The following is a 26,643-nucleotide window of genomic DNA, read 5'->3' on the forward strand; positions in this document are numbered from 1 at the left end:
ACTCGGACGGAGTATCAACGTGCACTCGCCGAAGCGGCTGACGCTGCCGCCGCGCCCTCCTCTGCCTCCTCCGCTGCAGCGCCATCGGCGGGGATGGACCTTTTCTATCTGAATGAGATGGAGCCGCAGCGCGTGTACGTGCCGTTTGGGCCTCTGTGCCCCGCAGACGGCGCAGGAAGCACGGATGCGAGCGACGCCGCGGGTGACCTACCCTTCTACTCCTTCCCAGTGGAACACGGCAAGGGCTACATCTCCATGGCGTGGGTCTTCGGCCGGGGCACCGCCTTCAAGAGCCAACAGGCACAGCAGCAGGGGCAGCCGCAGCCGCAGGCGGAAGGGAGCTGCGTAGTGTACATCTCAGACGTGAGTGACATCCCCGCGACGTCGATGGCGTTCCTGCAAGACCTCGTCAAGATCGACGTCCTCGTGCTAGACCTCCTCGCCGAGCACGGGGCACCTTCAGTGTCGCACTACTGCGCGGACGAGGCGATTCCTCTGGTCATGGCACTCGCGCCACGGCACACGTACTTCGTCGGGATGTTCTGTAGCCTTGAGCATTACTCCACAAATGCGGCGCTCGCGCTGGAGCTGGCCGAGCTGAAGGCGCGGTGCCGAGAAGAGCTGAAAGCCCAAGTGCCGGAGGTGTCGGCCCCGGCCGTCATGGATGTCGAAAGGGGGAAGCGGCTCTCATTTCTCACGGAAGTGTGCTCCATGCAGCTGGCGTACGATGGCCAGCAGCTCGACTTGGATGCTTAAGCGAGAGTCTCTGTCGGGTGCGAGGGAGGGGGGAAGGGGGGCAGAGAGCCAAAATGCGGCCGACGTGGCGGATGACGGCGGAGACGAGGCTCTCCATCGCTCACACCTCTCCTTGCGTCTTTTCGCTCGCTTTACTTTGCCTCGACGCATCCGCTGTTTCAACGATTTGGGGCGTGCGGTACGTCTGTGCCGCACCGTTTGTGTGTGTGTGTGTACGTGTGTGGGTGGGTGGGTGGTGACGCCAACCGTTAGCGCATGCCGCTCAGCGATGCACGGTGCACAGCCGCGATAGAAAGCGATGAAGCGCAGACCAAAAGCGTTGGGTCTCTGCAGCTCAGCTGGCGCGTGCGGTCATGCAAGTGACCAAGAAGAGAGGAGAAGCGGGGGGGGCTAAGCGTGGACGTGCCACCCTCCGTTCACGAAGAAGTGGGACAGATGACAAGAAGCCGTTCGGCACGGTACGCTATCCACCATGCGTACACATACATACGCATGTAGAATAGTAATGCTTGTTGGAGCTCACGTGTCCGGCCGCGCGTTTTTCGTTCCCTTCGCTCTCTCTCTCAGCGTGCCTATCCCCTCTCTGCCGCCCTCACGATGGAACTCGCGAGAGCGCACACGCGCTTGCGCACGCACACACACCTAAGCATGCATGCATGCACAGGTGTGTATCCTCAACTCTTTGCATAGCAGCGTGCCGTAGCTCCCTCTCCCTTTATCTCTCTCTTCTGTACATATGTGTTCGTGTGTGTGAATGTGAGTGTGAGTGTGTGTGTGTGCACCCCATCCTTCCTTCCCTCCGCCAAATCATCCCTCTGTCACCTTCACAGCACACGCGCACACACACTACTCACACACATACACATACGCATCCTGTGCGCCCGCCAGTGTGATGGCGTCGGTGCTGTACATCTTAGACTCGAAAGGAAGTCCCCTCATCTACCGCAGCTACCGCGGTGATGTCGCGCAAGACGTCCCGAGCGTCTTCCAGAAACGCGTGATTGATGAGGAGGAGGGCCGCATCACCCCCGTCTTCGAGGAGCAGGGTCACGTATACACCTTCATACGTGAGCACGACGTCTACCTGCTCATGGTGAGCAACATCAACGCGTGCTCTCTGCAGCAGGTCGCCTTCCTACACCGCTGCGTGTCCGTCTTCAATGCCTACTTCAAGACGGTGACGCAGGAGACGGTGCGGGACAACTTTGTCATTATCTACGAGCTGCTCGACGAGATGTGCGACTTCGGCTTCCCACAGTTCACCGAAGAGAAGGCGCTGCGGGAGTATATCCTGCAGAGCACCTTTCTCACGAAGATTATGGGCAGCAAGACGACGCTCGCCCAGAGCGAGCTGCCGGCAGCTGTGACGGGGGCAGCCGGATCGACGCCGTGGCGCCTGCCGCTCAACTACAAGTACTCCAACAACCAAGTATTTCTGGACGTGATCGAGCAGGTCGACCTGCTCGCGAACCAAGCTGGCGAGGCGCTCTCGAGCGAAATTGTCGGCACTGTCAAGATGCAGAGCCGTCTGTCTGGCATGCCCACCTGCACCGTCGGCGTGAACGACAAAATTCTTTTTGACCGGACCGGCCGTAGCGGCAACACTGTCGAGATGGAGGACATAACCTTTCACCAGTGCGTGAAGCTGAACCAGTTCGAAAGCGAGCGCGTCATTTCGTTTGTGCCGCCGGACGGCGAGTTCACGTTGCTCTCGTACCGCCTCAACGAGCGCATTCAGCAGCCGGTGAAGGTGCGCTGTACCTTTACCCACCACGGCACCACACGGGTGAAGGTGCACTGCACGCTGCAGACGAAATACCGCGCAAACCTCACGGCGAACGAGATGGAGGTGTACATCCCGATTCCTTCGGACGCTGATCTGCCGCAGTCAAACAGTCAGACCGGCCACCTGCAGTACGCGCCGCAGGTGAACGCGCTCGTCTGGAACCTCGGCAAGATCGCCGGCAACCGGCAGTGCGCGTGCAGCGCGGAGTTCCACCTGCCTAGTATTCGCAGCAGCGATGTGAAGGACCTGTCAAAGATGCCGGTGAAGGTGCGGTTCGTCATCCCTTACTTCGCTGCCTCGGGCTTTCAGGTGCGCTACGTGAAGATTGCAGAGAAATCGAACTACGTTGCAACACCGTGGGTGCGCTACGTCACGCAGAGCGGCTTGTATGAGATTCGCACAGACTGAGGAGGGAGAGGAAGGGCGCACGTGTTTGGGGATAAGGACGAAGGGGAGGTGGGGGCCAAAGATGCGCGGCGAAAAAGGTGCAGGCCTCGTCCTACGTAAGAGGGGAAAAGCGATGAGAAACAGCAGCCTCACCCGGTCGCTTTCCTCCCTCACACGCACACAAATGTTTGCGTTGCGTTCTCTCCTGTGTGTGTATGTGTGTGCGCGCGCGCGTGCGTGCGTGTGTTTTAGTGGTGGTCATCGCCCCTTCCCTCAGGTGTTCGCCGTCTCCGATATTCTGTAATGGCGACTCTTACAACCTCACCTTTCACTCTCTCGTTGCTTCACCTTGGCATATCATTGCCCTCTGTGTACGTCTGTCTGCGCCTGTGCTGCCTCCTCCTCCCCCCTCCCCCTCCCATCCTCCCTCTTTTGAAAAGCTCATGTACCGACTGAGGCGTGCTTGCGCGCATGTGCTTCTGCTTGCCTGTGCGTGGCTGATGGCGGCCGCACCGTCTCATTACACCCTGGTGGCCCTTCATGCAATCAATGCATGCGTCTATGCGTGCGTGTGTGTGTGTGTGTTTCGGGAGCGCCGCATCCGGCTGGGGAGGTACGCGGGTACGCATGCAGGGCACGTGTTGACGCGAACGTGTCGATGTGGTGAGAAGGGAAAGGGAGGGAGGGAGGGGGCGGTGTTGCGCACTAGCAAGGTGACTGTGCCCGAGCTGTCTTCCATAGCTCCCCCTGCCTCTCCCTTACCGACTGGCCCCTTCGAGCGCGCCTCCACCTCTACGAGCCCTTACTCTCGTCACTCGCCATCTTCTCTGATCTCTCGTCCCGCCTCTCTCTGGGTACGCGGGCGGGTGTGCCTGTGTGTGTGTGTGTGTCCCATCGGCGCGACGTGGTGGTGAGCGCCAGCGGTGCCCCCACAGCGACAAGTAATTTGATTACACTCCCGTTCCGCCCACTTTTGAGGTACTCGGCGCCGCTGACCCTTCTCTTACACACACACACGCACACGCACACAACGTGCCGCCCGAGTAAGGTAAAGGGTGATATATATATATATATATACGCATACAAGCAGACATCAGATACAAAATTGCGCGCACAGCACTCTTCGCCGCCGCAGCAGCAGCAGTACAGTGCAGTGGTGTCTCAAGTGCAATCATGATGGCAGCCAACGTAGCAGTCTCGACCCCCGTGATGCCTCCACCCGTTCCAAGAGAGCATAGGTCTGCACGGGGAGCACGAGCAGCGGCCGCAACGGCGGCGTCGTCAGCAGCACGCAGGGCCCGCTCTGCCCACTCTGTCCACTTCGCTCTCGAGCCCGTCGCGCGCGACGTGCAAAGGCAGATGGAGCAGGAGCTGTGGCATTGGCTGGAAAAAACGCACGGCGTCGTGCGTCCACTCGAGCCTAGCGCGCGTGGTCAAGTGCAGGTGATGGAGCGCGTAGCGGCGGCGGCAGCAGCGGGGACTGCCACCACCACCACCCCTTCACCACCGGTGGTCGTTAAAACAGTAGCGGCGACGCTGCCGCCATACAGTGACGAAGCGCACAACGCGTCGGACGACGAGGATATCTCCTGGTCTCGTGTGCAGCTGGTGCCGAGCGCGTCGCTCATCTTGTGGGAGCAACGCCGTCGTCACCTGCGGCACGTGGCTGGTGTCGTGGATGTGTACACGCTCGCTAGCATGTTGCACGATACGCGAGAGCTAAGTCCCAAGAAGAGACGCAGCGGCAACAGCGGCGGTGCGGTCCGCTTCTGCGCGAGCTTCCTCGGCTCCAGCTGTGATACTACTGTCTCGGGTCGGGTACCGATGCCGGTGCTGGGCGCCGATGAGCTAAGAGAGCATGGGTGGGCCCTGGACGCGGTCGCGAAGCAGTCGACGCTGCAGCGTAACCAGAGCGGCAGTCGCAGCCGTAGCCCCAGTCGTACGTCACGGCTGCCCCACCCCACTGTCTTCCTGTTCGCGCGTGAGTACGTAGACCACGCCGAGGTACTGTGGAACCTTATGCAGGAGCGCTGGGGGCGAGAGCGGCTTCCTGTGACGGTGATGCCAACGTGGGTGAACTCTGTAGCAGCCTTCGGCAGTGACGACCCACAAGTCGAGGCCGAGGCAGCCTCTGCGCTGACGGAAGACGCTCTCGAGAAGCTGCGGCGCCACATTGGGAGATGGCTGAAAGGCTCGTCAGCGGCCGATAAGACGAAGAAGCGGGTGGCAGAGCGGGTGGCGGCGCTTGCGATCGAAACATATCGCACAGCTTTCGCCGCCGCCGTTGCCAGCGATGAGGACGCGTTAACGGCGCACGATGCGGCTGACATCGCGTGGGGGCTCTGCACCGCACTGGCGCGACTTCACCGCGCCGGGCTCGCGCACGGCAATCTCAAGCCAAACAACGTCTTGGTATGCCAGCCGCCTGACACACACAAGGCGGTGCAGCTGGATCAGGCCCCACGCGAGGTGCACGTCACCGATCACCTCCTCCCGCTGCTCCCAGACCAGCTGGTGGTGCCGGGTGAGCTCCTGACGCTTCCGCTGGCTGCCGCTGTCGCCGTCAGCGGCGTACCTGCCGAATCGAAGAAATCGAGGCCCGTCACAATGAGCGGCTACGTGTGCTTGAAGCTGCAAGAAGAGGCGGCGACCATGTCTTACCTGTGCGGTGGCGGGCCCTCTGACGGCGTCACCGTCCCGGCATGGTCGTTGAGCGGGTACATCCTCAGCGACGCCGCGAGCGGCGACGGTGACGCTGCCGTACTCGAGGGTGGTGTGGACGGCCTCTCGAACGCCGCCTACGAGGCTGTGCTGCTGCTGCACCTCACCGCACCCGAAAGAGTGCTACTGGTGGCCGTGGATCGCAGTGAGGTGAACATGGGCACGCGAAGAGGTGTGGCAGTAGCCGCAGCGGCGCCCACCTCAGGCAGTACGCACTTTCGGGTGTGGGTGGATACGCAGCACACCACGCCAGCAAGCGATATCTACTCACTCGGGGTGCTTCTCTACATGATGATGATTGGCCGCCTCCCACCACTGCCACGGTATCGCCGTATAACGCGAGACGCGTCCTGCTCCGTAACCCTCAGCGCTCGGCCTCAGCCAGCGTACGAGGCGGCGGTCCGCGAAGTTGTGTGCGCGCTCTATGAGAACACAGCGACGCAAAAAGGTAAGGGCGATCCGCTGCCGATGCTGGAAGAACTTAAGTCCTTCTTGTATACCGCAGCTGCACGCGCGCACCTGCCGCTTGTTATGGCGCTTGCACGGGCCGGGATGCAACCCACGACGATGGACATCCTTGTTGGCATGCTTCACGTCGACCCCGCGAAGCGACTGAGTCTTGCACAGCTTCAGCACCACGCCTTCTTCCGCGCGTACGGGCGGCGCCGACACGCCCTCCGCGCAGAGTTTGTTGAGGCAGCGAGGCGGCTGCAACGCGCAGCACCCGTCATGAGGCGTGATCTGCTAGGCCGCGGCGTTGCTGCGGCTGTTCAGCAACGCATGATGCCACAGAATATGGGGGCCACCGCCAAGGTGGTCGCTCAGCGTCCTCGCTCACCGCCCCAACCGTCTGCAGGTCGCCTAAGCACGGTGGCGCAGCGCGCACCTTCCACAGGTGGCGCGCTAAGCTGCAGCGACGATTGCAACACACCAGACCCAGTGGTCACGCCCGCGCCTCCCAACTTCTCCGTCGCCTCGCGAAGTGCACCCACGGCCTCTGTGACGTCCGATGGCGGGGCGGCGCAACGCTCCACACCGCCCTCTCCTTCCCATACCCAGCTCCGCCGCGCATCGCACACGATGTACATTCCCAGCCAGAATCGCCAGTCCCTCTTTACCTCCACGCCTCTCTCTCCAGCACTGCTGTGCGGGGATCGGCAGCAACGCTGGTTGCAGGAGCCCTCGCATTCGTCGATGGATAGCCGCGCACTGCGGCCCTCCGCCCCCTCGTCCATGTGTCGGACCCATTATGAGCTCCCACGCCGTCGAGCCGCCATCCAAGACGACATGGGCAGGCCGCTCGAGCGAAGTGACAGGGCGGTGATGGCGGCTGCAGCGCCAAGCGGATCCGCCGAAGCTGCGCAAACGCAGCGCACGGCACGGCGCCTCTCCCCCTTGCTCCGTGAGGCGCCGGCACCATCGCGCACGCTTAATGGCAGTGTGCCAGCCACGCCCAGCGCGCGACACGGCAAGGTCGGAGCGGCCCTCAGCGCACCACGTAGGCCTTCCATGCGACGTCAGTCTGCGTGGATGATGCCGCAGCTTGCCTCTGTCTTTGTGGCGTCGCTCGTCCTGCTCTTTGTCGTCCGGCTCAGGCGCCGTCGGGAGCGCACGCAGCTGCTGCTGCATGTGAAGCGCCTTAATCGGTGATGTGCTGGCGCGTGCAAGTGCAGAGCAAGAAGCGGCGCAGCCCTTCTCCTCTCCCTCCCTCCTCCCGTTTTACCTTTCCGCCCCCATCCTCATTCGGGGTGATTGGACCGCCTCTTCCCATAGTCACTCGAGAGGGGTTCAGGCGGACTCGCCCCCCTCCTCCTCTCTTTCTCTCTCTGTTAACGTCGTTCTGCTCTCCCACTGGTGCCCCCACCACCATTCCGCTCGCGCCCTCCCTCCCTTTCACTTCTCCCTTCTCTTCCCCTCTCCCTCACCCAGGTGCTCCCTACCGCTCACTAGACTTGCACAAATCTGTGTATCCTCCCTTCTCGTGTACGTGTGTGTGTGCGGAGAGAGGATGTGTACGCTTCAGGGCGATGCGCGAGGCGGAGGAAGAGGCCCTATTCTTTACTGTCCACTCACTTGTGTACTCTCCCCCCTCACCTTATTTTCTTGTATCCTCGGCTGCTCGCATGCGCCGTGTGCGTGTGGGTGGGCGCATTACATGTATATATATATATATATATGGTGGACTCTCTCGTGTGCGTATGGGTGTGACCCCTCCTTCTATTAGCCCGGGCGTCCGCACATGTTTTGGCCCACACCCCACTAGTGTCGAGAAGGGCCGCATGTATGCAGCACGTCTCCCTCTTCCCCTCTCTCTGTGCCAGAGGTGGTGCATACGCGCTCGGGTTGCTCTCGCTGCTGTGCGGATGTGTAAGCGTGCCCCTCTTTCCCTCGAACCCCTCCCTACTACCACCATCCCCATCACCCCCGGTCTCTCTTCCGCTCCTGCACCCTTCGGTTGTCTTTCCCGCCCTGACGCCGCAGATCGCGAAATCTTGGTCCTTCAGCGCGTAGACCTTCACACTTCCTTTCCAGCGCACGCGCCCACAGATACGCCTCATGTCCTCTCGATCCGGTGCTGCTGCCACGAACAAGGCACTCGTGCGCTGCACGCGACGCATCCGCGACCCGCTCAGCCACCTCGTCATGCAGCCGACAGATCCCGACCAAGTCACCACGTCCATTCGTACCGTAGATGCAGCCATAGTGGCTTGGTTTGCTCCCCTGCATAGCCTACAGCACTGCCTGCACAAGCGGTACGAGGCGGAGCAGTTTGGCGAGATGATCGTACCCAAAGGTATGCCCGTCCCAGAGGCAAGGCCCCTGACGCCGACGGAGAATAGCGTGAAAGCGGCAGCGGCGCGGCGCGGGCCATCGGTGGTGCCGAGGTTCATGCGCATGACGGCGCCGCAGTCGAGCGGGGCAGCCAAAGCTGGCGCCGAGGCTTCTGATGCCTCGCCCACGTCCTCGTCCTCGCGTCTGTCCTCTTCGCCATCCCCGTCGACAAGCGGCAGTCAGCTAAACAACTACGTGAACGAGGCTGGTGACACGGTGGTGCCGCTGGGGCTCGTCACGATGATCGTCGGCAACAACATCCCTGCCAAGCAGTCGTGGCTGGAGAGGCTCGTAGACCCGGCGCCGCACCCGACGCTCTCGATGCGGGTGATAGTTGTCGACCGCATTCACTGGCAGCGTACAAGCTGGCTGGCCGGAAGCATCTGCAACAGCCTCTGTTGGGGGCGGCTGCCGCAGCGCATCTTCTCCATTAACCTCGACTACAAGAATCCCATCTACATCTCTGGCGGCGACGCGGCGGATGCGATGACGGCAGCGGCCAAGGCAGGAACGCCGCCGCCGTCCGGCAAGCGCGCCCGTCAGCCGTTGGTCTTCGACACAGCAACGCAGCGCTACACCTCGCCCTTTCAAGTTGAGATCCCCGGCTTGAACTTTAAGCTGAAGATCGAGGACACCGGCAAGACCATCTTTGACCCCTCCTCACGCGTCGTGGACGGCTTCCTCGACAATGAGAGTGCCCTGCACCGGCTGGCACTGTCGCGCGAGGTGAACATGCTCGGACTTGGCGGCTCGGTGTACCGGCAAACATTGTGGAGCAGTCCATCACTACCGAGCGTCGGTCGCATCGTTGAGTGCGAGTTCGGCTCCCTCTTCAAGCGCTACTTTGGCTGCTCGCCCGTGGGCGATCCCGTCGCGACGTGGCTCGTGGACGCAGTGGACAAGACGCTCATCTACCAGATGGAGGGGGAGGTAGAGGACGAGAACGACCCGAACAGCGCCACGACATACGGTGACCGTTCTCTGACAGAACGCGTGCAGAAGAAGGCAATGAACCGCTACAACGGCTTTCGAGACGATATCCGGCAGAAGACGTACAGCGAGCTCACCGGCGAGGAAATGCCGCGTTGAGAGGGAAGGATGGGGGGGCTGGAGAGAGCACGGCGAGAGACGAAGAGGTGCATTGCACGCTCGCTCGTGTGGGTGGGGTGAGGTTAGCCATTCATTTCTTCTCCGCCTCGGTCATCCCTTGGCTTGGTCGTGCTGGCGTAGATAACCAGTTGCCGCTCCGTGCCTGTCTCGCTGTGTGTGCGCCCGCGTCGAGTGTCGGGTGTCGATCGTTGCTTAAGTAACTGACGGGGAAATCGTTAAGGAAAGGCAAATGTTTCGACAACTTCAAAAAAAAATGGGGTCCACTCGTCAGCTCGGCAAGAACCGGGGCCCCTCACCCCTCTTCTGCGTCATCTCCCTCCCTTCCTTTGCCTCGTCGCCTTCCCCTTCCCCACCCCTTCTCATTGCTGATCCAATGCGGCGGGGCAGTCGCCCTCTGTGGGGGAGATGGGCCCGTGGTTATCCGCCCCCCTTTTCTGCATCTGTATCAGAGTATCGGAAGCCGACGCCGCATCACCACCACCACCGCACACGCACACGTCACATACCGCCACAGCGCCCCCCCTCCCCTTCGCTGCTTGGCGCCCACTGTTCTCTTATGTATGCCTCTCAAAATCATATCGCCTCTTCGGTCTCGTCTGACGTCGTCACCCCTCCACTGCTTCACACACACACACACACGTGCTTATCAACAGAAAGAGAGAGAGAAGCGGACACAAAGAAGAGTCCAACGGGTCGGCGAGGGCGATGTCTGCGCCAGCGGAGGCAGCCTCTCCGTCCATCGCGAGCAGAGCTGGCAACTGCATCATTAACGCAAACGAAGAAGCCATCCCACATGCAAGCGACCCTAGCCCCTCGCAGTCTCAGCGTGCTGGCGCGCACAGCAGCGCAGCCCATCGTCAGGTGATTGGCAACTACGAACTCGGCCGTGTCCTCGCCACGGGCGACTTCGACTGCCATACGCGCCTCTGCAAGCACATTTCCACCGGCGTATCGTTTGTGGTGCGTGTGTACAGCAAGCGCGTGCTGCTGGAAGCGCAGTGGATGCGAAACAGTGTAGCAGAGGCGATCCGAGTGCAGCGCACGCTTCCCAAGAACAAGCACGTATTGGAGATGGTTGAGTGCTTTGAGTCGAACACATCACTCTACATCGTCATGCGTCTGTTTCTGTCCATGAACGTCACCCAGCTCTTCACCGACGCTGCGGCACGCGCGAAGCTGCTGCATCACCTGCACACCATGTCTCGAGGCCTCGCACGCCCTTCTTCCTCAGCTGCGACCTCGACTCGCGCACCCATAACGGAGTCGGGGAAAGCGGAGTGGGGCGGACTTCGTCGGGTGCAGAGCCACTTGTGTGCGCAGCAAGCGACTGATCTGACAAGCTTCGTCACATCGGACGAGCTCGCACCAATCACGCCTTCCCCAATGAAAGTATTTCAACGAGCATATTCTCGCCGGCTGGAAAATATGATGTGGGCCTGCAGCGCACCTGCGCCGGCGTCACAGCCGTCGGGCCTCGAGGCTGAGGAGGCGGGTGCGGCGAATGGGGGCGCGACCCCGTCGCCAACGGCGATGGCCCCCAGCAAGGCTGGCGGTGGGGCGGCGGCGGCGCCATCGCAGGTGCCACTCGCGTGCACCCGCGCCCTCTTCGAGCAAGCTGTGAAAGGTGTGTTGCACCTGCACCAGCACAACGTGGCCCACACCGGCATCGCTCCTGATCACCTCCTGGTGGGGTCTGATGGTCTCTTGCGTATCAGCAACATGGTCTCCTGCTGCTTCTGCGCGCACGGCGATCGTCTGCACGAAGTCCGCGGCACGCGGCACACCGTTGCTCCCGAGGTGCTGCGAGGTGAGCCCTACAACCCCTACCTCGCCGACGCCTGGGCTCTCGGTGTGGTCCTGTACTTCATGCTGAACCGTGGTCGCTACCCACACGACGGCGCGAGTACCCTTCGGCACATCCTCCATGGTCATGTTCGGCCATCACGGCCGGGACTGCCGCCCGTCGCACTGGACCTCGTCTCCCGCCTGCTGCAGGACTCCCCAGAGGAGCGGCTGCCTGTCAGCGCCATCCTCGCCCACCCCTTCTTCTCAGCGTCTTTGCCAACCATTACCGAGGAAGCAGCAGCGGAGGCGGCAGAGGTGAAAGCGCAGCACGTGCATCGCAGCCGCACCACTGGTGGCGCGGCTGCACATCTCGGGCACATCGCCGGGGATCACGGAGACGATAGCGATGAACGTCGAATGCTGGTTAGCGAGAGGACGGTCGGTGAAGACGTCAGTTTGAGGGGCGCCGGTCGGCGAGAAACCGCATCGCCGCGCCGGGGGTCGCCCGTGTCCTTTGGGAGTGGCCGCAGCGTCGCAGTTGGAGATGAGATGGGCAGTCTGGCGCTCGACTCCCATGACGGCAACGCAGCCGTACAACGGCATGGCTCGAGGCGGAGCGTCAGACACGCAGCCCGCCCGCAGCGCGCCAGTCTTCCAAGGTTCCGTTTTTCTGCCGTGCCGTCGTCTCCATCGGCGTCCTCAGCGCGGGCGCCGAAGGTCATGCCCCTCCTCGCCATGGCGGGCCCGTACGATTCAGTGGTGGGTTCAGTTTCGGCGCCACTCCGCCCTGTCTGGCGCCCCGAGCTGGCGCCGACAATGGACGCACTGGAAGACCTCGCGGCGCGCATCATTCAGTACCGCTACCGCAAAATGCTGCGCCGCCAGCAGTACCGAGCCGAGACGCGGGCGCTGGTGGCGCACAGTCAGCGCATGTATCGAGGAAAGGCGGAAGACAGCCTCGGCGGGCAGCGGCAGTCCTTACCGGATCTGATCCCCCCCATCGTTGCCGCCGCATCGCCGAGGCAAGACGATGTGCCTTACCGGTCACAGCAGAGCGAATCAGTCCTGAAGCGAAAGGTAACAGCGGCGGCGACGACGAATGTGGTGTACGAGGCGGCAGACTGCGAGTTCACAGCCTCCTCCTGTCGCCACTCGGCGGTGAATCACAGCACTGGCACGGGCAGCATACGGAAGAAGCTGCTGCCTACCTTACAGAAGTCCGGCGCGACTTCCCCAGCCTCGATGAGCCACTCCGTGCGTGTGACTGGGGCATGCGAGGCCGTCGCATGCGCCCATAGTGGCTCCTACGGTAGCCTCGAGTGCGAAGATGACAACGATAACGACAGCTTCATCAGCAGCCTCGACATGGCGCTACGGGCAAACGTGGCTGAAAGTCCGCGTGTTGCGGCCCCAACCACCACCAACGTCCATGTGAGCGGTGGTGCCGCTCGGGGGGCTGCAGCGCTCTCTTCACCCTGTCGTCTTAATCATCGCGGCACGGGCGGCAGCGTAGTAAATGGAAGTTTTGCGGCACTGAGCCCGTATCACCCCTCCGCCAACTCCGGCGCGCTGCCCACGCTGACGCCGCCGCGCGGCTTGGGTGGCAGTGGCGGCAGCTCCGCCGATCGCGCGCGTGTGGCGGAGGGGATGACTGTGAAGGACGGTGAAATATGTCCACTGTGCCACCGCAAGCCTTATATGGTGCGCGTCATTGGGATTCGCCCATACGCGGGCACCTCGTACCTCTACAAGGACGGCAGCTTTGCGAAGCTGTTGTCGGGATGAGGTGGAGTGAGGTCTTCTGCCGCTCAATGGAAAATATACGCACACATGAAAGGCAGACAAAGAGCGTGTGGATGCGCGAGAGTGAGGGAATGGCAAAGGCGTCCACGTCGCAACTGCTTCTCCCCTTCCTCCTCTCACACCTCCACTCAGTCCGTGCGTGAGGGCCGACCGGTCACCCAGTCGCCCCGTCCCCCCCTCGCTCCACCCTACACACGGCATCGCCTCCGTCATTTTTTTTCCGCCTCTCACGTACTTCCTGCACATCTTCACCGCCAGTGCTTTTGTGGATCCCTCGACTGTATGGCTGCCGCCTTGTTCCTTCGCCCTCTCCCCCTGCAACTGTGGGCTGTCTGTCTTTGTGTGTGTGTATGTGTGTGTGTCGGTGTGTGTTTTTGCACGCGCACCTACGTGATGTACTTATGTATCTCTTCTAGCGCCTCTTCCTCCTCTTCCTCCTTCTCCTCCCCCCTACCCCTACCCCCGCATCCCTTTTTGATCTTCGTGAAGCCTTTCACGCCGATGGCCATGTGTATGTGATTGTGATTGTGTCGCCTACTTCCCCCCCGTTACGCCTTCCCCATCCCAATCGCTCTATTTGCTGCTGCGGGTGTGTGCCCCTTTGCGCCACCTCTGCCTCCGTCTCCGGCGAATCCCTTTCCCCCACCACCACCACCACCACCCTCCCCGTCATCAGCGCCTCGTACGTCGCCACACATTCATCGCACCGATGCACATCTGCATATATGTTGGATGTACACATATATATATATATAGATGCCTGTGTGTGTGTGTATCTTCTGCGCGCTAGTGATGCACACATGCGCATGTTGGTGGAAGCCAAGCGATCCTCTGCCCAGCTGCATCTGAAATAGGGGCAGACAGCGCAGCAATAGCCTCCGTGGACGAGCTCACCCGCATGGACACGGTGCGTGGAAAAGGCGGGCGAGGAGCGCGCCGGCTGTCGCACCGCAGCGCGTGGATTTTCCCACATGGGCAACACAAATGTTAGCGAGCAATCTCTGAGGCAAGCGTGCGGTCCTTATCTCTCGGAAGACGATCAGTCCCCTCCCCCCACCACCACCACCTCGCTCCGGCTGCCTCAGGCCTGCAACGCCTCCGTCACTCTCGGGCCATGCAGTCTTGCGCGCGATGCCGACGACCGCCTGCCCCGCCACCTGTCTTTGTCTTCTCTCCACTCTTTATCTTTTTTTTTACTTGCACCCGCCCTCCTCCGGTGCTGCACGCTTTGGATGCAGTGCCCGAGACGCGTGAAGGCAGGAGGAGAATACTGTGACACCGCCACACCCCCAGCGCACCCGCGTGCCGCGCTAAGATGCACATACCCTTCGATTGATAACCGCGAAGCCGATCGTCAGAGCACGCGGCCCCATCACAAGCACGGGTGCACCAATGGCGTTGTCGTACCACGTCGTGCTCCCCCTCTTCCTACTTTTCGCCTTCGCTGATTTGGTGCTCCTCAGCGTCCGCACACTCGTCTCACAGCGCTATCACAGCCTCACCCTCTGCTACGCTCTCATGGCCGTGCAGGAGTCGTTGCTCGCCTTTGAGCTTCTCGCGGTCATGGGGCAGGTGCTCTCAACATGCCTCGTCAGAGCGGGCATGTGGGCGCACACGGCATCGCTGCTCAGCGCATTCGCACCGCTGTGGTTGCTGCGTACCTTTTTAACAGCCTTTGCCGTACTCTACAAGAACAGTCTTATCCCGCGCTCGTCTTCCGCGGAGGCATCCGCGTCCGCTGGGGTGTGGGCATACCTCTCCAACTCGACTCGCGCCTGGCGCGCCCGCGGCTACGGCGCGGTCGTCTCCCTCGACATTGTTTGCTGCTGCCTCTACTACCTGTCCGCCGTGTATGTGCTTGGCTACGTGTCGGAGAAGACCCTTTACGTGCCGTACCATCGCCGGCGCTGGCGGCATACGCAGCGGAAGCGATCACTCGCGACGGCCGCCGCCACGACCGTCGTCAGCGAAGAGGAACGAAAAATGACGCGGCAAAAGCGTCCACGGGAGGAGCGACTCGGCGAAGCGACGAACTCGGCGGGCAGCGGTCGGGGCAGGGTGGCTGCCCGCTGCCCGGTCGTGGTGCCGCTCGTGCGCACCCCGTCTTTCCTGCAGTGGAAAGCCGTGCTGCAGCGGCCGCAGCAGGATGCGGGCAGTGGAAGCGGCATCGCGGCCGGCGACTCGCTCGTCAGCACGACCGGTGCCACGAAAGCGAACGCGACGGCGCTGCGGCCGCTCGGCTTACCTGGAAGAGGGGGGAGGTGTGGGAAGGAGGCCCGCGGCAGCGGTGCTTCCGCAAGCGACCTCGTCCCCGGCTCCGTCGCGAAGGTTCCTGGCCTCGCCACGCAACAGCCATCAAGCAAGCATCTAAGCTCGCCGGGGCCGACCACCGCGGCAACGAAACGGCAGAGAGCTGCGCACCCGCATGGAGGGGAGACGACTACAAGGGCTCGACCTGGTGTGGCCAGCACAGCCGCCCTCACCGGCGCTTGTTCGGCAAAGCAACCGCAGCCCGTCTCTCTTTTCACGAACTTGCCGCCGCTCCAGCTGAACCGCCGTTTCACCATCAGCAATGCCGAAGAGGAAGAGCGGCGCTTGCACCAGTTCGCCACCGCGCTGGTCGAGCACGGCTACATGCCAGCGCCGTCGCTGGCAGGGAAGTCGATCACAGAGGTGCCGACGGCGCACGAGAGAGCCGGGGCCGGCGAATGGGAAAGCGTCGGCAATCCCTTTTCCTCGACGGACACAGTGGGACTCGCAGGGGTACGGCGCTCCAGCCTCGGCTCTCCCTCCTCCCAAAAACATAAGCGACCGTCGGCCACCACGTCGCCCCAGCGCTCGATGTCCCCTACGAGCGCCATCCAAAACGGAAGCGCATCCGGTCCGCAGAGTGGAGCTGCTACGACTGGGGCCACGCCGCTGCCGCCACTCTTGCCACCGTCGCCACGCTCCCGTACTGCGCAAGACCCGCCAAGCCACCGATAACGCAGTGGCGGTGGGAATGCCTCGATAGGCTCGCCCGCCGCTGCTGATACTCCTCCCTGTCGTACGCGTACGCTGTCTCGCGAGGCGTGTGTGGAGGGGGGGGTTGGATTGTGTAGTGTAGCAGGACGAAGCGCGACCCTCGGCCACTTCCCACGCACTTACCCGCCCTCTCTCTCTCGAGTGTGTCTAGTAGGCACGAAAGGTACACGTGCGTGCATTATGTACGCACGTGGCGCATGCAGCGCGTACGAGTCGACCCTTTCGAGCCCCTCCTCACCCCTCACCCAGTTTCTTTTTTTAGCTATAGAGAGACCGATGCGCGACGGCACGGCGCCCGTTCTCCCCTCCCCCGCCCAATCAATTCCCCTTCTTTCGTGCACTGTCGTCGCCGGTTTCGATCTTGCTCGCGCTGTGAATGCGACGACGCCGTGGTCGCCACCCATCACCCACCCCTCCTTCCCAGCACACACGCACCGCATCCCCTTTCCCCTCCCGCATGCTCTCGCCTTCCGGTCACGCGCCTTCTCTCCGGCAGACTCTTCATACGTTTGCCAACACTAAAGAAGTACGTGTCAAGCGCGTCGTTTTGCACATATCCGCCCACACGCAGGCGCACCCGCATGACATCCTCAGAGGAGCTGACCACAAGGGCCACGCGCTACCACGAGCAGTTCGGCCTCCCCTCCTTCGACGACCACATCTTCGTCATCTTCGGCTACGGCTCCATCCTGTGGAAGCAGAACTTCGAGTTCGACGCCGAGTACGAGGCGTACATCAAAGGCTACAAGCGCGTTTTCTATCAGGGCTCATGCGATCACCGCGGCGTGCCCGGCCAGCCGGGCCGTGTGGTGACACTGCTGCCCTCGGAGGACAAGGAGGCGCGTGTGTACGGCAAGGCGTACCAGCTGCCGGCGGTCCCTGAGAAGCTGAACACGATCTTCCAAGCGCTGGATGTGCGCGAGAAGGCCGGGTATGAGCGCCTCTTGGTGACTCTCTATGACCCTCGCTCGTCGCTCGCGGCCGGTGGCAAGGACCACCAGCTGAGCCTGGCGGAGAAAGGCGTGGACACGCGCGGCAAGGCAGTGGTGTGTCTGTGCTACAGCGCCACCGAGGACAATGCCGACTACCTCGGTCCTGCCACGATGGAGGCCATGGCGCGTCAAATTCTGAACAGCACCGGGCCGAGCGGTCCGAATAAAGAGTATTTGTACCGTCTGGACCGCTCGCTGCGGGAGATGGGGGCGACCGACCCGCACGTCTTCGCGCTTGCAGCTCTGGCACGGCGTCTAGAGGTCGAACCCCCGCCGTGACACGTGAGGCGAGGGGAGAGGGGGGCTGTTCGCCGGTTCCTCCCGCCATGATTGGATGCATCCTGTGAGCGTGTCGCTGGTGCCCACTTGCGCAAGCGTGAAGCCGGCCGAGGGTGTTGACAGGCTCACCGGGTGCTGGAGCAAGGGGGCCAGCGCACCAGTGCGCACACTGCCCCTCTACCTCTCTCTCTGCCGCTCGGCCAGCTGCCAGAGTCAGCGCCCGGTGAGCAGCTGGCAGATTGGCATCGGCTCTGCACGCGCACTTTCACCCGTCATCTCCTGTGAAATGACGTCTCTTTTTTTTTGCTCCGGCGATCGCCAACGCACACATACACACACTCGTCCTCTTCCTCCAGCACACTGTCTCTTTTATTGTCGTAGCTTTGACGCCCTCACCCTTGCTACGCTGCTCACGTGCGCTGCCCTCAGCCTCGCACGCCTCACCCTTTCGTCTCTCCCGCAACTCTTTTCCTGGCCCTCAGGTCTCTCTTAGTAGCCGTTGGCTCCTGGCGCGGCGGCGGTGGGGCTTACCATCGACGCCGTTTCTACGGGCACTCCCTGTCACCATCTCCTCCATGGATGTCTCGCACCACCCGGGCTCCCCAACCATCCCGCACTGTCATGCAGCGGTCGCCCGCCCGCCCACGGTCAGTCCGTGTGCGAAGCATTGCGAAGGCGGTTAAGAGAGGGGAGAGAGAACGGGAGGGAAGCACACGCTCACGTACTCGTAGACGCGCATAAGCAGACGCGTGAGCGGCCATGAGCGAGCAGCGATGCATCGAAATGGCAAGAGAGAGCGCACGTCAGCTACATTCGCCATGGAAAGAATGTTGCTCACCATCCCTTCCGCAGCGGCACCGCTCCCTTTCCCAATCTATCCTCGCCGAGCACATCTGCCTGGCGGGGGAGGAGAGAGAGGTGGGTGGAGAAGACGGCGTGACGCACATGTTCGCTGTGTCAGTCAGCGTGCACGTATCGGCATGTATACATATATATATATACATATATATGTACGTACGTGTGCATGGGATGCCATCCCGCCCCACACGCCTTCCGTCGCTTACCTCCCATTTCACCTCCCTCTCTCTTCCTCTTCCTCTGGCACAACCTGCGTCTAGCCCCACACATGCGCATGCACCCCGACATACCCCACATCGCCCCTTCACGCAACGCACTCATTCGTACCGCTGCCACCGAGAGGCTCTAACCGTACACGGCACTCCCCCCGCCCCCACGGCCTTAACATCTTTTTTTTTTCGTTTTCTCTGTCACACACACACGCACACCTCGTGCACGGCCTTACGCGCGTACAACGACCTTGGCTGGCGGCTGCCATATCAGCATCACTCATTCTACCCCGCCCCGCCCCCCCAATCCCGCCACCAGAGCCCCTGCGCTCCTCAAGGCCCTCCTTGGATGTCATTATGCCCAGCAGCGATATCACCGTCAGCAACCTCCACGACTACGGCGCCTCTCAGCTGCCGGCCGACGTGTCGGCGCCAGCCTCGCATGTGGCGGCGTCACTCCCTAAAATCACGACGATTCAGCCCAAACTTTCACAGCAGTACAGCGTCAAGGCTGCCTCCACGCGCTACCACGAGCAGTTCGGCCTCCCCTCCTTCGACGACCACATCTTCGTCATCTTCGGCTACGGCTCCATCCTGTGGAAGCAGAACTTCGAGTTCGACGCCGAGTACGAGGCGTACATCAAAGGCTACAAGCGCGTTTTCTATCAGGGCTCATGCGATCACCGCGGCGTGCCCGGCCAGCCGGGCCGTGTGGTGACACTGCTGCCCTCGGAGGACAAGGAGGCGCGTGTGTACAGCAAGGCGTACCAGCTGCCGGCGGTCCCTGAGAAGCTGAACACGATCTTCCAAGCGCTGGATGTGCGCGAAGGTGGCTACGGCCGCGTGCAGTTGACCCTGTTCAACGCGCATCCTACGACCAGCAGCCTGACTACGACGCCGACACTGCTGGCACCGGCGTGCAAGCCGTTCAGGCCCGAAAGTTCCGCCCATTACGATCCGCTTCTGCGCCACGACTCTTCCAGCGCCGAGGCCGGCGTCGCGGAAGAGGTGCTCGACATCATCCGCCACCTAAACGCGCCAGCTGTGCAGCCGCACAAGAAAGTCGCCTACCTTTGCTACATTGCGACAGAGCAGAACGAGGAGTACATGGGCGAGGCCTCGATGGAAGAGATGGCGACGGATATTCTGAGCCGCTCCGGCATCAGCGGTCCCAACCGCGAGTACCTCTTTTTCCTTGCCGAGTGCCTTCGTGCGATGGGGGCCACCGACCCGCGCGTCTTCGAGCTTGAAGCCGTCGCGAAGTGTATGCTGCGTGGTCGAGAGACGGAGTTCGCCGCCGGTGTGCGGCGTATCGTGGCAGCCTGAGCAGCCGATAGCGCTCAGTCTCTTTCGCAACTTTTTCTGTGGCAGCACGTGTGCGCGGCACGTGGCGGCGACTGGTCTTGCGTATCACATGTGGGTGTCCCATGCAGATGCTCACGCATGTGCCTGGATGTCGCGTGTTCGGTGTGTATTCGTGTTTTCTGTACATGTCCATTAACGGTGTGAGATGGCGAGGTTATACACCCTTCAATAATCAGCGCGGATGCGCACATTATGTGTAGCTTGCTGTTTTTTTTTTCGTGTGTGTATGTCTCCAAAGACGAATGCAGTCCCTTTTCTTTGGTGGTCTACGCCGTTGTGTGCGTCGTCGGTGTGAGTCGTGCCGCCGCTGTAGTGGGCATGTCTGCATCCCTCTCTCTCTCTCTTTGTGTTGCTTTCTGTTGTGTGTCCGCTCCATCTTTTTTTTTGGCGTCTTTGGGGAGGGAGGGGAGGGGAGGGGGCAGAGCCTTCCGTGTGTGCTGTCCTCTTCAACGAGTACCTCTCCAATCCCCTCCCCAGCGACCCTCCGTCAGAAGTCCGTCTCTCTGTGTGTGTGTGTGTCGTAACCTGCGCTCAACGAGCACTTCAGAGAGGTGCACAAGAGTAAAAAAAAAGAAATATCTTGTCTTTGGTTTTTTCGCCTCACAACTGAAGCGCTTTCAAATACGCGTCGAGGGCGGGGCGGAAGGCATCGGCAGTGCCGTTGTCTGCCCCCCCCCCCGCCCTCCTCTCCCTCTTCTTACGCCACCCCCTTTCTTCCCAGGGCCACCCCATCCGAGTCGGCCTGACCTCCTCTCTCTCTCCTCCCCGATGTCAGCCTGACTGCGTGCGTGTGTGCAAATAAGTTTTAAAAAAAGGGCTTGGCCGCTGTCCATATTTAAGTGCCGTACGCCGATCCGACCTGTTTACCAATTCGCTCTCACTTCTGTGCTCTCTCCCTCTCCCCACCCATTACGTTTCCGCCCCTGCTCATCTGTCGTCCCTGTGGATTGCAGGGGAGGAGGGGGTGGGGGCGGGGCGGGTCGGCGCATGGGGGCACACAACCCCCCTTCGAGCTTGTGTCCTCCTCTTGCCCCTCACCCCCTTCTCTTCGCTTTTATCTCTGATGTCGGCGGCCCGCAGTGACATATATATATATACGTCTGTGTGTGTGTGTGTGTGTGTGCGAGCGTCTGCCCCTCCATCTGTGAACATAAGCAGCACGACCCTCCACCCTCCATCAGCACCCTGTAGAGTCCTGAGTGCGGAGCCGCCAATGGCCGTGATGCGAGTAAGAGGCGAAACCAGCCTACAGCGGTGCATGCGCTCGCTACCCCCATCGCATCGCACCCCGCTCCGTCTTCCCCCCCCCCTCCCTCTCGCCACCAATTCTCGTGGTGGAGTGGGAAGGGCACGAGAGAGCAAGAGAGGAGGCTGCAGATGAAGATGAACGGTGCGTGCATGCTGGTCAGGACAGTCCGTCTATGCCTAAGGGCGCAGATGTGGCACCACCTCCCACCACCATCTCTTCCTTCGCCTGATCGCACGTGCCTTTTCCTACATCAGCGAAGCGTCACGTGTCGCGCCGCCCTCACTCTCTTGCTCTCCTTACCCCTGTGCCCTCGCTCTCTCTCTCTGTCACACACACATACATATACACACGCACACACACACGCTGACGCACACGCTGTGTGTATGGACGTTTTGGTGAATGGTTGTCAGTACGTGCGTGTGCCGTCTTCCCAACTCCCTGCGCATCGCCCATCACCACCACCACGACTGCGGTCCTCGTGTGAAGCGGCAGCAGCAGCCGTACTGCTGATCTGTGTACTGTAGGCAGCCGCACCGCACTTACTCTTTGTCTTCTCTCGTCAGCGTTGGGCAACACGCTCAAGCGGAGGGGGAGGATGCATGGCGGCATCCCTTCCGCCGCTTCATCGACTCCGTCGCTTCCACCGCCGAGGGACGCGGCTCTTACCCGCGCCTTGCGTGCGGCGGCACGTCTGCGCACCATCCTCCAACATGTGAACGCGCTCCGATGTGCGCAGCCGCAAAGCAACGCTGACCACCTCAGCCTACCCGGCGACCCGAAAGCTGGAGCGCCGGAGGCCGCATCAGCATTGCGTCAGACGTCTTCCTCCCCACCCGCTCATCTTCGCACAGCCCCAACTGCCGTCGCAGAAGCACCGCCGTCGTCGTCTCCGCCATGCCTATCGGATTTGGTGTGTCCTCTCGCTCCGTTGGCGCAGCGAGTGAAGCAGAAGAAGGCTCGCGATGCCAATCGCCAACAGCGTCGAGACGCTCGCCGAACAACGGCGCTGACGACGACGGCAGCGTCTGCGACAGCAGCAGACATGGTGCGCAATGCGTTGTCGCAGCCTCTCGGCGTTGTCGCTTCTCGCCTCCTCTCCGCGGCGGCCTCTGGCGCTCCCTTGCTCTTCCCGGATGTAGCCATCACTTCCGCCAGTGCCACCGATAATCGCGCGCGCGACGGGCTCGGGTCGCCACAGTCACCCTCTGCGCCGCACCCCGCAGCCGCCTCCCTGGACCCATCCGCGACCCCGCAGACACCAGCAGCTCAAGGGACACGTACTCCGCCCTCGGCCACCGTCGACTCGGCCCCACAGCCCGGTATCCCCCCGCCCGCCGCCTCGCCTAACCCTGCTCACAGCACGCCCGAGATATCATATCAATCGTCTCCACTGCATGTGCGACGTCAGCAGTCCTGGCACCGCCGCTCTCAGCACTGGCGGGACAGCGCCGATGACGGCCCGAGCCCGCTCGCGGTGCTGCTGCTGACGCCATGCTCCGTGAGCGTCAGTGAGGGTCGGTGCCACTGCCACCACGCCTCACCCTCGCACACAGAGCGGGAGAACCGGCATCACCATCACCATCATTGTCATCGGCAGTGCCGCAGCGCTCATGAGGTGGCAGGTCGTGCTCCGGATCCCGCTCGAAGCCCCACCGTGGACGCGACTCCCCCGCAGAAGCAGGTGCGGTCGTCTTCGTGGCATCAAGAGGAAATGCCAGCGACGAAGACATCGCAGCCTGTGGGTGGCGTCTTCAGCAGCAGCGGCCCAATCAGTTTTCTCGCGCGGACGTTGCGCGAGGCCGGCACGGCAGCCCTGGCGGCCTCGCCTTCGACTGGGGGAGAAGAGCAGCACATCCCACCGGCCAACCGCTGCCACCGGCGCAGAGGAAAACTAGAGCAGAGCGGCGAAGGCGCCAACGCCCGCGTCGCAGCGCCCTCGCCTTCGCGCGCTCGCTGGTCCGTGTCGGCGGCGTTTCCCTACAGCGGCAGCAGTCCCCACGCCGCAGACGGGCGCCTCCCCGACCTCTCACGCTCCTCACGCAAGTCCTCGTGTGCGTGCTCGAGGTGCAGCTGCGACAGCTGGAGCGGTAGCGAGTCCTCACGCAGTGCCAGCAGCTCGCGGATGTCGTGCACGCGTGGGGCGCACTCGCCGCTGTCAGGGCTGTTCACACCCCTTACTATTCCACTAGACGGCCGGTACGACCCGCATGCGCCGCTGCTGCCCCTCACGTTGTGCTACGGCGGCACGCCCGTGCGCGAGGTGTTCTGCAGCGTGCTATCTACGTCGACACAGCACACTGAAAGCCGGTCCTCCACACTGGTGTCTTCGGAGTGGTCTGCGGAGTCGTCCACGGGCACCACAGCAGCTAACGCTGCTGCTGCGCCAGGTGCTGATCTCCACGGACTGGCCGCACCTGAAGAAGCTGGGAGGACGGTCGCTTACGCGCATCGCGGCGGGGAGCCTGCGGAGAAGCCGCAACATGTTGGTAGCGGTCACCGTCAGCACTCGTCGCATCTTTCCTCCACCACCAACACGCAGCTGAGCTACGTGGCAGAGATGGACGCCATCGATCGGGGGGTGGTGGCCCCGTACGTGTCTTACCTCTTCGCGCCCGAGGTACGTGTGATCGACCTCCGACAGCTGAAGGGCTGCGTGCGCCTTGACGACCCGACGCCGCCGCTGGAGGCGACGTGCATTGGGTTCTCTCACGCCTCGGATGTCTACTTAGTTGGAACGTCGTCGGGGCTGCTTTGGCGTGTGCCCGTCGGCGGCGGCGCGGAGGCGATGCGAGCAACGCCTCTCGGCAACCTTTGGCCTCCGCATGCGCCGCCGAGCGCGAAGCCAGCCGCCACCGCCGCCTTGGGCGGCACCTCAGCAGCGGAAGGCTGTCTGGGTGCAGCCAGCGACACGTCGGGGGGCGGCGGCTCCACGGTGCTGCCTGTCCCACTCCCCGGCCACACGGCCGCCATCCTGTCTATCGCCTTCAACGACGACGGCGCCCTCTTCGCCACGGCGGGGATGGACGGGTGCGTGATTGTGTGGAACGCCTGCACGAGTGCGAAGCTGCGCCGCATCAGCACGGGGTGGGCATCCTCATCGACGCCATCCTCGGCCTCCACGCACTACGCCGGCGTCGATGCGGCGGTCGGCCAGCGTGCGCCGCACCTCGTCCGCTTCATGCCAATGAACAACAACTACCTCCTCGTCAGCTACCTCGGCAGCAGCGAGCTGCACCTCTACAACAGCTCCACAGGGCTACCTGCGACAAACGCGGCTGGCACCAGACTGGCACGCGCTGCAGCGAGCACGATGAAGGTTCATCGCAGTGGTACTCGGGGGAGCCATGGCAGCAGCGGGGACGGCGCCGGGTGCGCCGCGTCGTCAGGCGCCATCACCGCCCTGGCTGTCGACCTCGTTGCCTCGCCGTTCTTCTTCTCGGGCGACGTCAGCGGTACTGTTGCGCTATGGACGTACCGGGCAGGCGACGTAGTGGCCATGCCAACCCTGCGCGCCACCGCCGCTGCCTCCTCTCTCACCGCTTTGGCTGGCAGCGGCAGGCATGCCCACACCGGGTCCTCCGTGGTCGATCCCCTCCTGCACGGCAGGGCCGGCAGCAGCGGGGACGGCATGGGCGTCTTCTCGAACCCGCTCTACCAGCTCCCGGAGTTGCGTCGTGTGACGACCCTCGCATTGCCGGAGCAGCTTGGTGGCATTGCCGCGCTGGGGGTAAGTACTCTTCACGTTTCACAGCTGCACAGCCTCTTCCGCCACCGCGGGCCGCGACAGGGCACTGAGTCGATGCAGAGCACAAGCGAGGACGGCCCTGATGGTGTGGGGCCCACCCCGCCACACCCACTGGAGCCCACCGCGCAAGTGTTTCGTACACTCGCACAACAGAATCGCGCGTGCTGGGCGGCCGGAGACGCACTTCGCGCGGTCGACGAAAGGGCCGCAGCGAAAAGCGCTGCTCGCAATCGGCGCGATGCTCACGGCAGAAGTAGCGGCGGGCAGTCGCATTTCGTTGCGCACAGCGCGCCTGCTGTCTCCACTGCCGGTGCACCCGCGAGTGGCGACAAGAGCATACTTCCGCAAGTCTTCGCTGGATTGCCGTCGCGTCTCTCAGAGACATTGTCTGCACTCTGGAGAGGCGGTAGCAGTGCGCCTTCGCCCGCGGCCCACTCCGGTCCCGCGCCTGTACCGCACAAGGAGAAGTCAGCCGCAGCAGCAGCGAAGGTCTCCGCCGCGCCTGCCACCGCTTTCGCCAAAGGCGAGTTGCTGCATCAGTTACGCAACGACGCGCTGGATGTTGTTTGCCCATTGCTCGTACTTGTGACGCTGCCCTGCGACACCATCTACGCCCTTGGGGTGCTCCTGCAGCTGCAGCCTGGCAGTCGACACAGCAGTGCTGCGGACAGAGAGGGCGTGGTCGGTGCAGGGGCACCAACGGTCAGCTACCGTCTCTACCCCCTCCTGAAGACGACGAGCCCGAGTCGGCTGCGGCACCTCGGCGTCGGTGCAGTTCAGTCCCCTGACAACCCGCGAGTGATCATCGTCGCTACGCCGTGCGAAGAGGGCTTCGTGCGGATGGAGCCACTCTCGCACTTCGCGACGCCGTCACCGTCGAAGCAGCGCACATCCCCCGGTGGCGTGTCCGCAACCCCCGCCCCCGCTGTAGGCTCCCTACAGCCCGGCAGCACGGCGACGGCGCCCGGCGAGTGCAGCCGCCGCAGTCACAGCCACGTGCTCGCCACGCTTCCGATGCCGTACGGCGGGCGCTGCACCGGCGTGGCCTGGTCGCCGAACGGGCGCTTCCTCGTGGCCATCACTGCCGAGGGCGTCATCTATCAGTGGGCACGCGTGTACTTGCTGGATCCCTTCCCCTCCTCGACTAACGCAGCGGTCGCTGCTGCTGCTGCTGCCGCCGCGACAAGGAAGAGCGACGCGACGCGGGTCGGTGGTGGTGACAACGCGGCCCCTGCACACAGCGTGGCGTCGATCAAAGAGGAAATGGAGGCGAGGTCGTCAACAGCTGGTGCGGCTGCCGCGACATCGGGCCGACGCCGCAGCTACGCCACAGAGCGCTTCGGCGCGATGCACGGAGCGGAGTCGGCGACGGCGAACTTCACAAGCCTTCTGGGGGCCCCCATGGCGAGCGCTGTGGCACCCCCTTCGGGGCTGGCGGTAGGCGATAACGCCGCTGCGCGTGCTGCCTTCAATGAGGAGAATGCGTGGCGGGAGAGCCTCCATCGTGAGCTGGAGCGACAGCGGCGCGCGCAGGCGGCCCTGAAGCTCGTTGCCCACGTAGGGGCTGATGTGGAAGATGACACTGTGAGCAGCAGCGGCTACTCGCTGGGCGATGCTAACGCGGCGAACTCGGCGGTGACGGAGGACGTCCTCGAGGATGAAGAAACGGAGTCGTCCCGCTGATATCCCTCGCATTGGCACACGTATGAGTAACGCCCCAGCGTTTGTGTGTGTGTGTATGC

The 26,643-nt window shown here is 62.6% G+C and overlaps 8 protein-coding genes across 8 annotated transcripts; all 8 read left to right on the forward strand.

The window, feature by feature from the left end:
• Window positions 1-1,648: 1,648 nt before the first annotated feature.
• Window positions 1,649-2,950, forward strand: LSCM1_02954 (uncharacterized protein; the record flags this gene model as incomplete). Its single annotated transcript, XM_067320511.1, has 1 exon — window positions 1,649-2,950. One exon carries the CDS (start codon window positions 1,649-1,651, stop codon window positions 2,948-2,950), a length of 1,302 nt encoding a protein of 433 aa, XP_067178823.1.
• Window positions 2,951-4,105: 1,155 nt separating this feature from the next.
• On the forward strand, window positions 4,106-7,300 carry LSCM1_02955 (uncharacterized protein; the record flags this gene model as incomplete). The annotated part of the gene is made up of 1 exon (XM_067320512.1): window positions 4,106-7,300. The coding sequence occupies one exon, from the start codon at window positions 4,106-4,108 to the stop codon at window positions 7,298-7,300; it is 3,195 nt and encodes a 1,064-aa protein (XP_067178824.1).
• A 906-nt stretch (window positions 7,301-8,206) lies between these two features.
• LSCM1_02956 (uncharacterized protein) lies at window positions 8,207-9,571 on the forward strand (the record flags this gene model as incomplete). The annotated part of the gene is made up of 1 exon (XM_067320513.1): window positions 8,207-9,571. One exon carries the CDS (start codon window positions 8,207-8,209, stop codon window positions 9,569-9,571), a length of 1,365 nt encoding a protein of 454 aa, XP_067178825.1.
• Window positions 9,572-10,297: 726 nt separating this feature from the next.
• LSCM1_02957 (uncharacterized protein) lies at window positions 10,298-13,162 on the forward strand (the record flags this gene model as incomplete). Its single annotated transcript, XM_067320514.1, has 1 exon — window positions 10,298-13,162. The coding sequence occupies one exon, from the start codon at window positions 10,298-10,300 to the stop codon at window positions 13,160-13,162; it is 2,865 nt and encodes a 954-aa protein (XP_067178826.1).
• A 1,410-nt stretch (window positions 13,163-14,572) lies between these two features.
• On the forward strand, window positions 14,573-16,165 carry LSCM1_02958 (uncharacterized protein; the record flags this gene model as incomplete). Its single annotated transcript, XM_067320515.1, has 1 exon — window positions 14,573-16,165. One exon carries the CDS (start codon window positions 14,573-14,575, stop codon window positions 16,163-16,165), a length of 1,593 nt encoding a protein of 530 aa, XP_067178827.1.
• Window positions 16,166-16,785: 620 nt separating this feature from the next.
• On the forward strand, window positions 16,786-17,475 carry LSCM1_02959 (uncharacterized protein; the record flags this gene model as incomplete). The annotated part of the gene is made up of 1 exon (XM_067320516.1): window positions 16,786-17,475. One exon carries the CDS (start codon window positions 16,786-16,788, stop codon window positions 17,473-17,475), a length of 690 nt encoding a protein of 229 aa, XP_067178828.1.
• A 1,424-nt stretch (window positions 17,476-18,899) lies between these two features.
• LSCM1_02960 (uncharacterized protein) lies at window positions 18,900-19,868 on the forward strand (the record flags this gene model as incomplete). The annotated part of the gene is made up of 1 exon (XM_067320517.1): window positions 18,900-19,868. The coding sequence occupies one exon, from the start codon at window positions 18,900-18,902 to the stop codon at window positions 19,866-19,868; it is 969 nt and encodes a 322-aa protein (XP_067178829.1).
• A 1,883-nt stretch (window positions 19,869-21,751) lies between these two features.
• On the forward strand, window positions 21,752-26,584 carry LSCM1_02961 (uncharacterized protein; the record flags this gene model as incomplete). The annotated part of the gene is made up of 1 exon (XM_067320518.1): window positions 21,752-26,584. The coding sequence occupies one exon, from the start codon at window positions 21,752-21,754 to the stop codon at window positions 26,582-26,584; it is 4,833 nt and encodes a 1,610-aa protein (XP_067178830.1).
• Between the last annotated feature and the right edge of the window lie 59 nt (window positions 26,585-26,643).

This window comes from Leishmania martiniquensis, chromosome 22 (assembly GCF_017916325.1).
Source record: "Leishmania martiniquensis isolate LSCM1 chromosome 22, whole genome shotgun sequence".
Taxonomy (NCBI): domain Eukaryota; phylum Euglenozoa; class Kinetoplastea; order Trypanosomatida; family Trypanosomatidae; genus Leishmania; species Leishmania martiniquensis.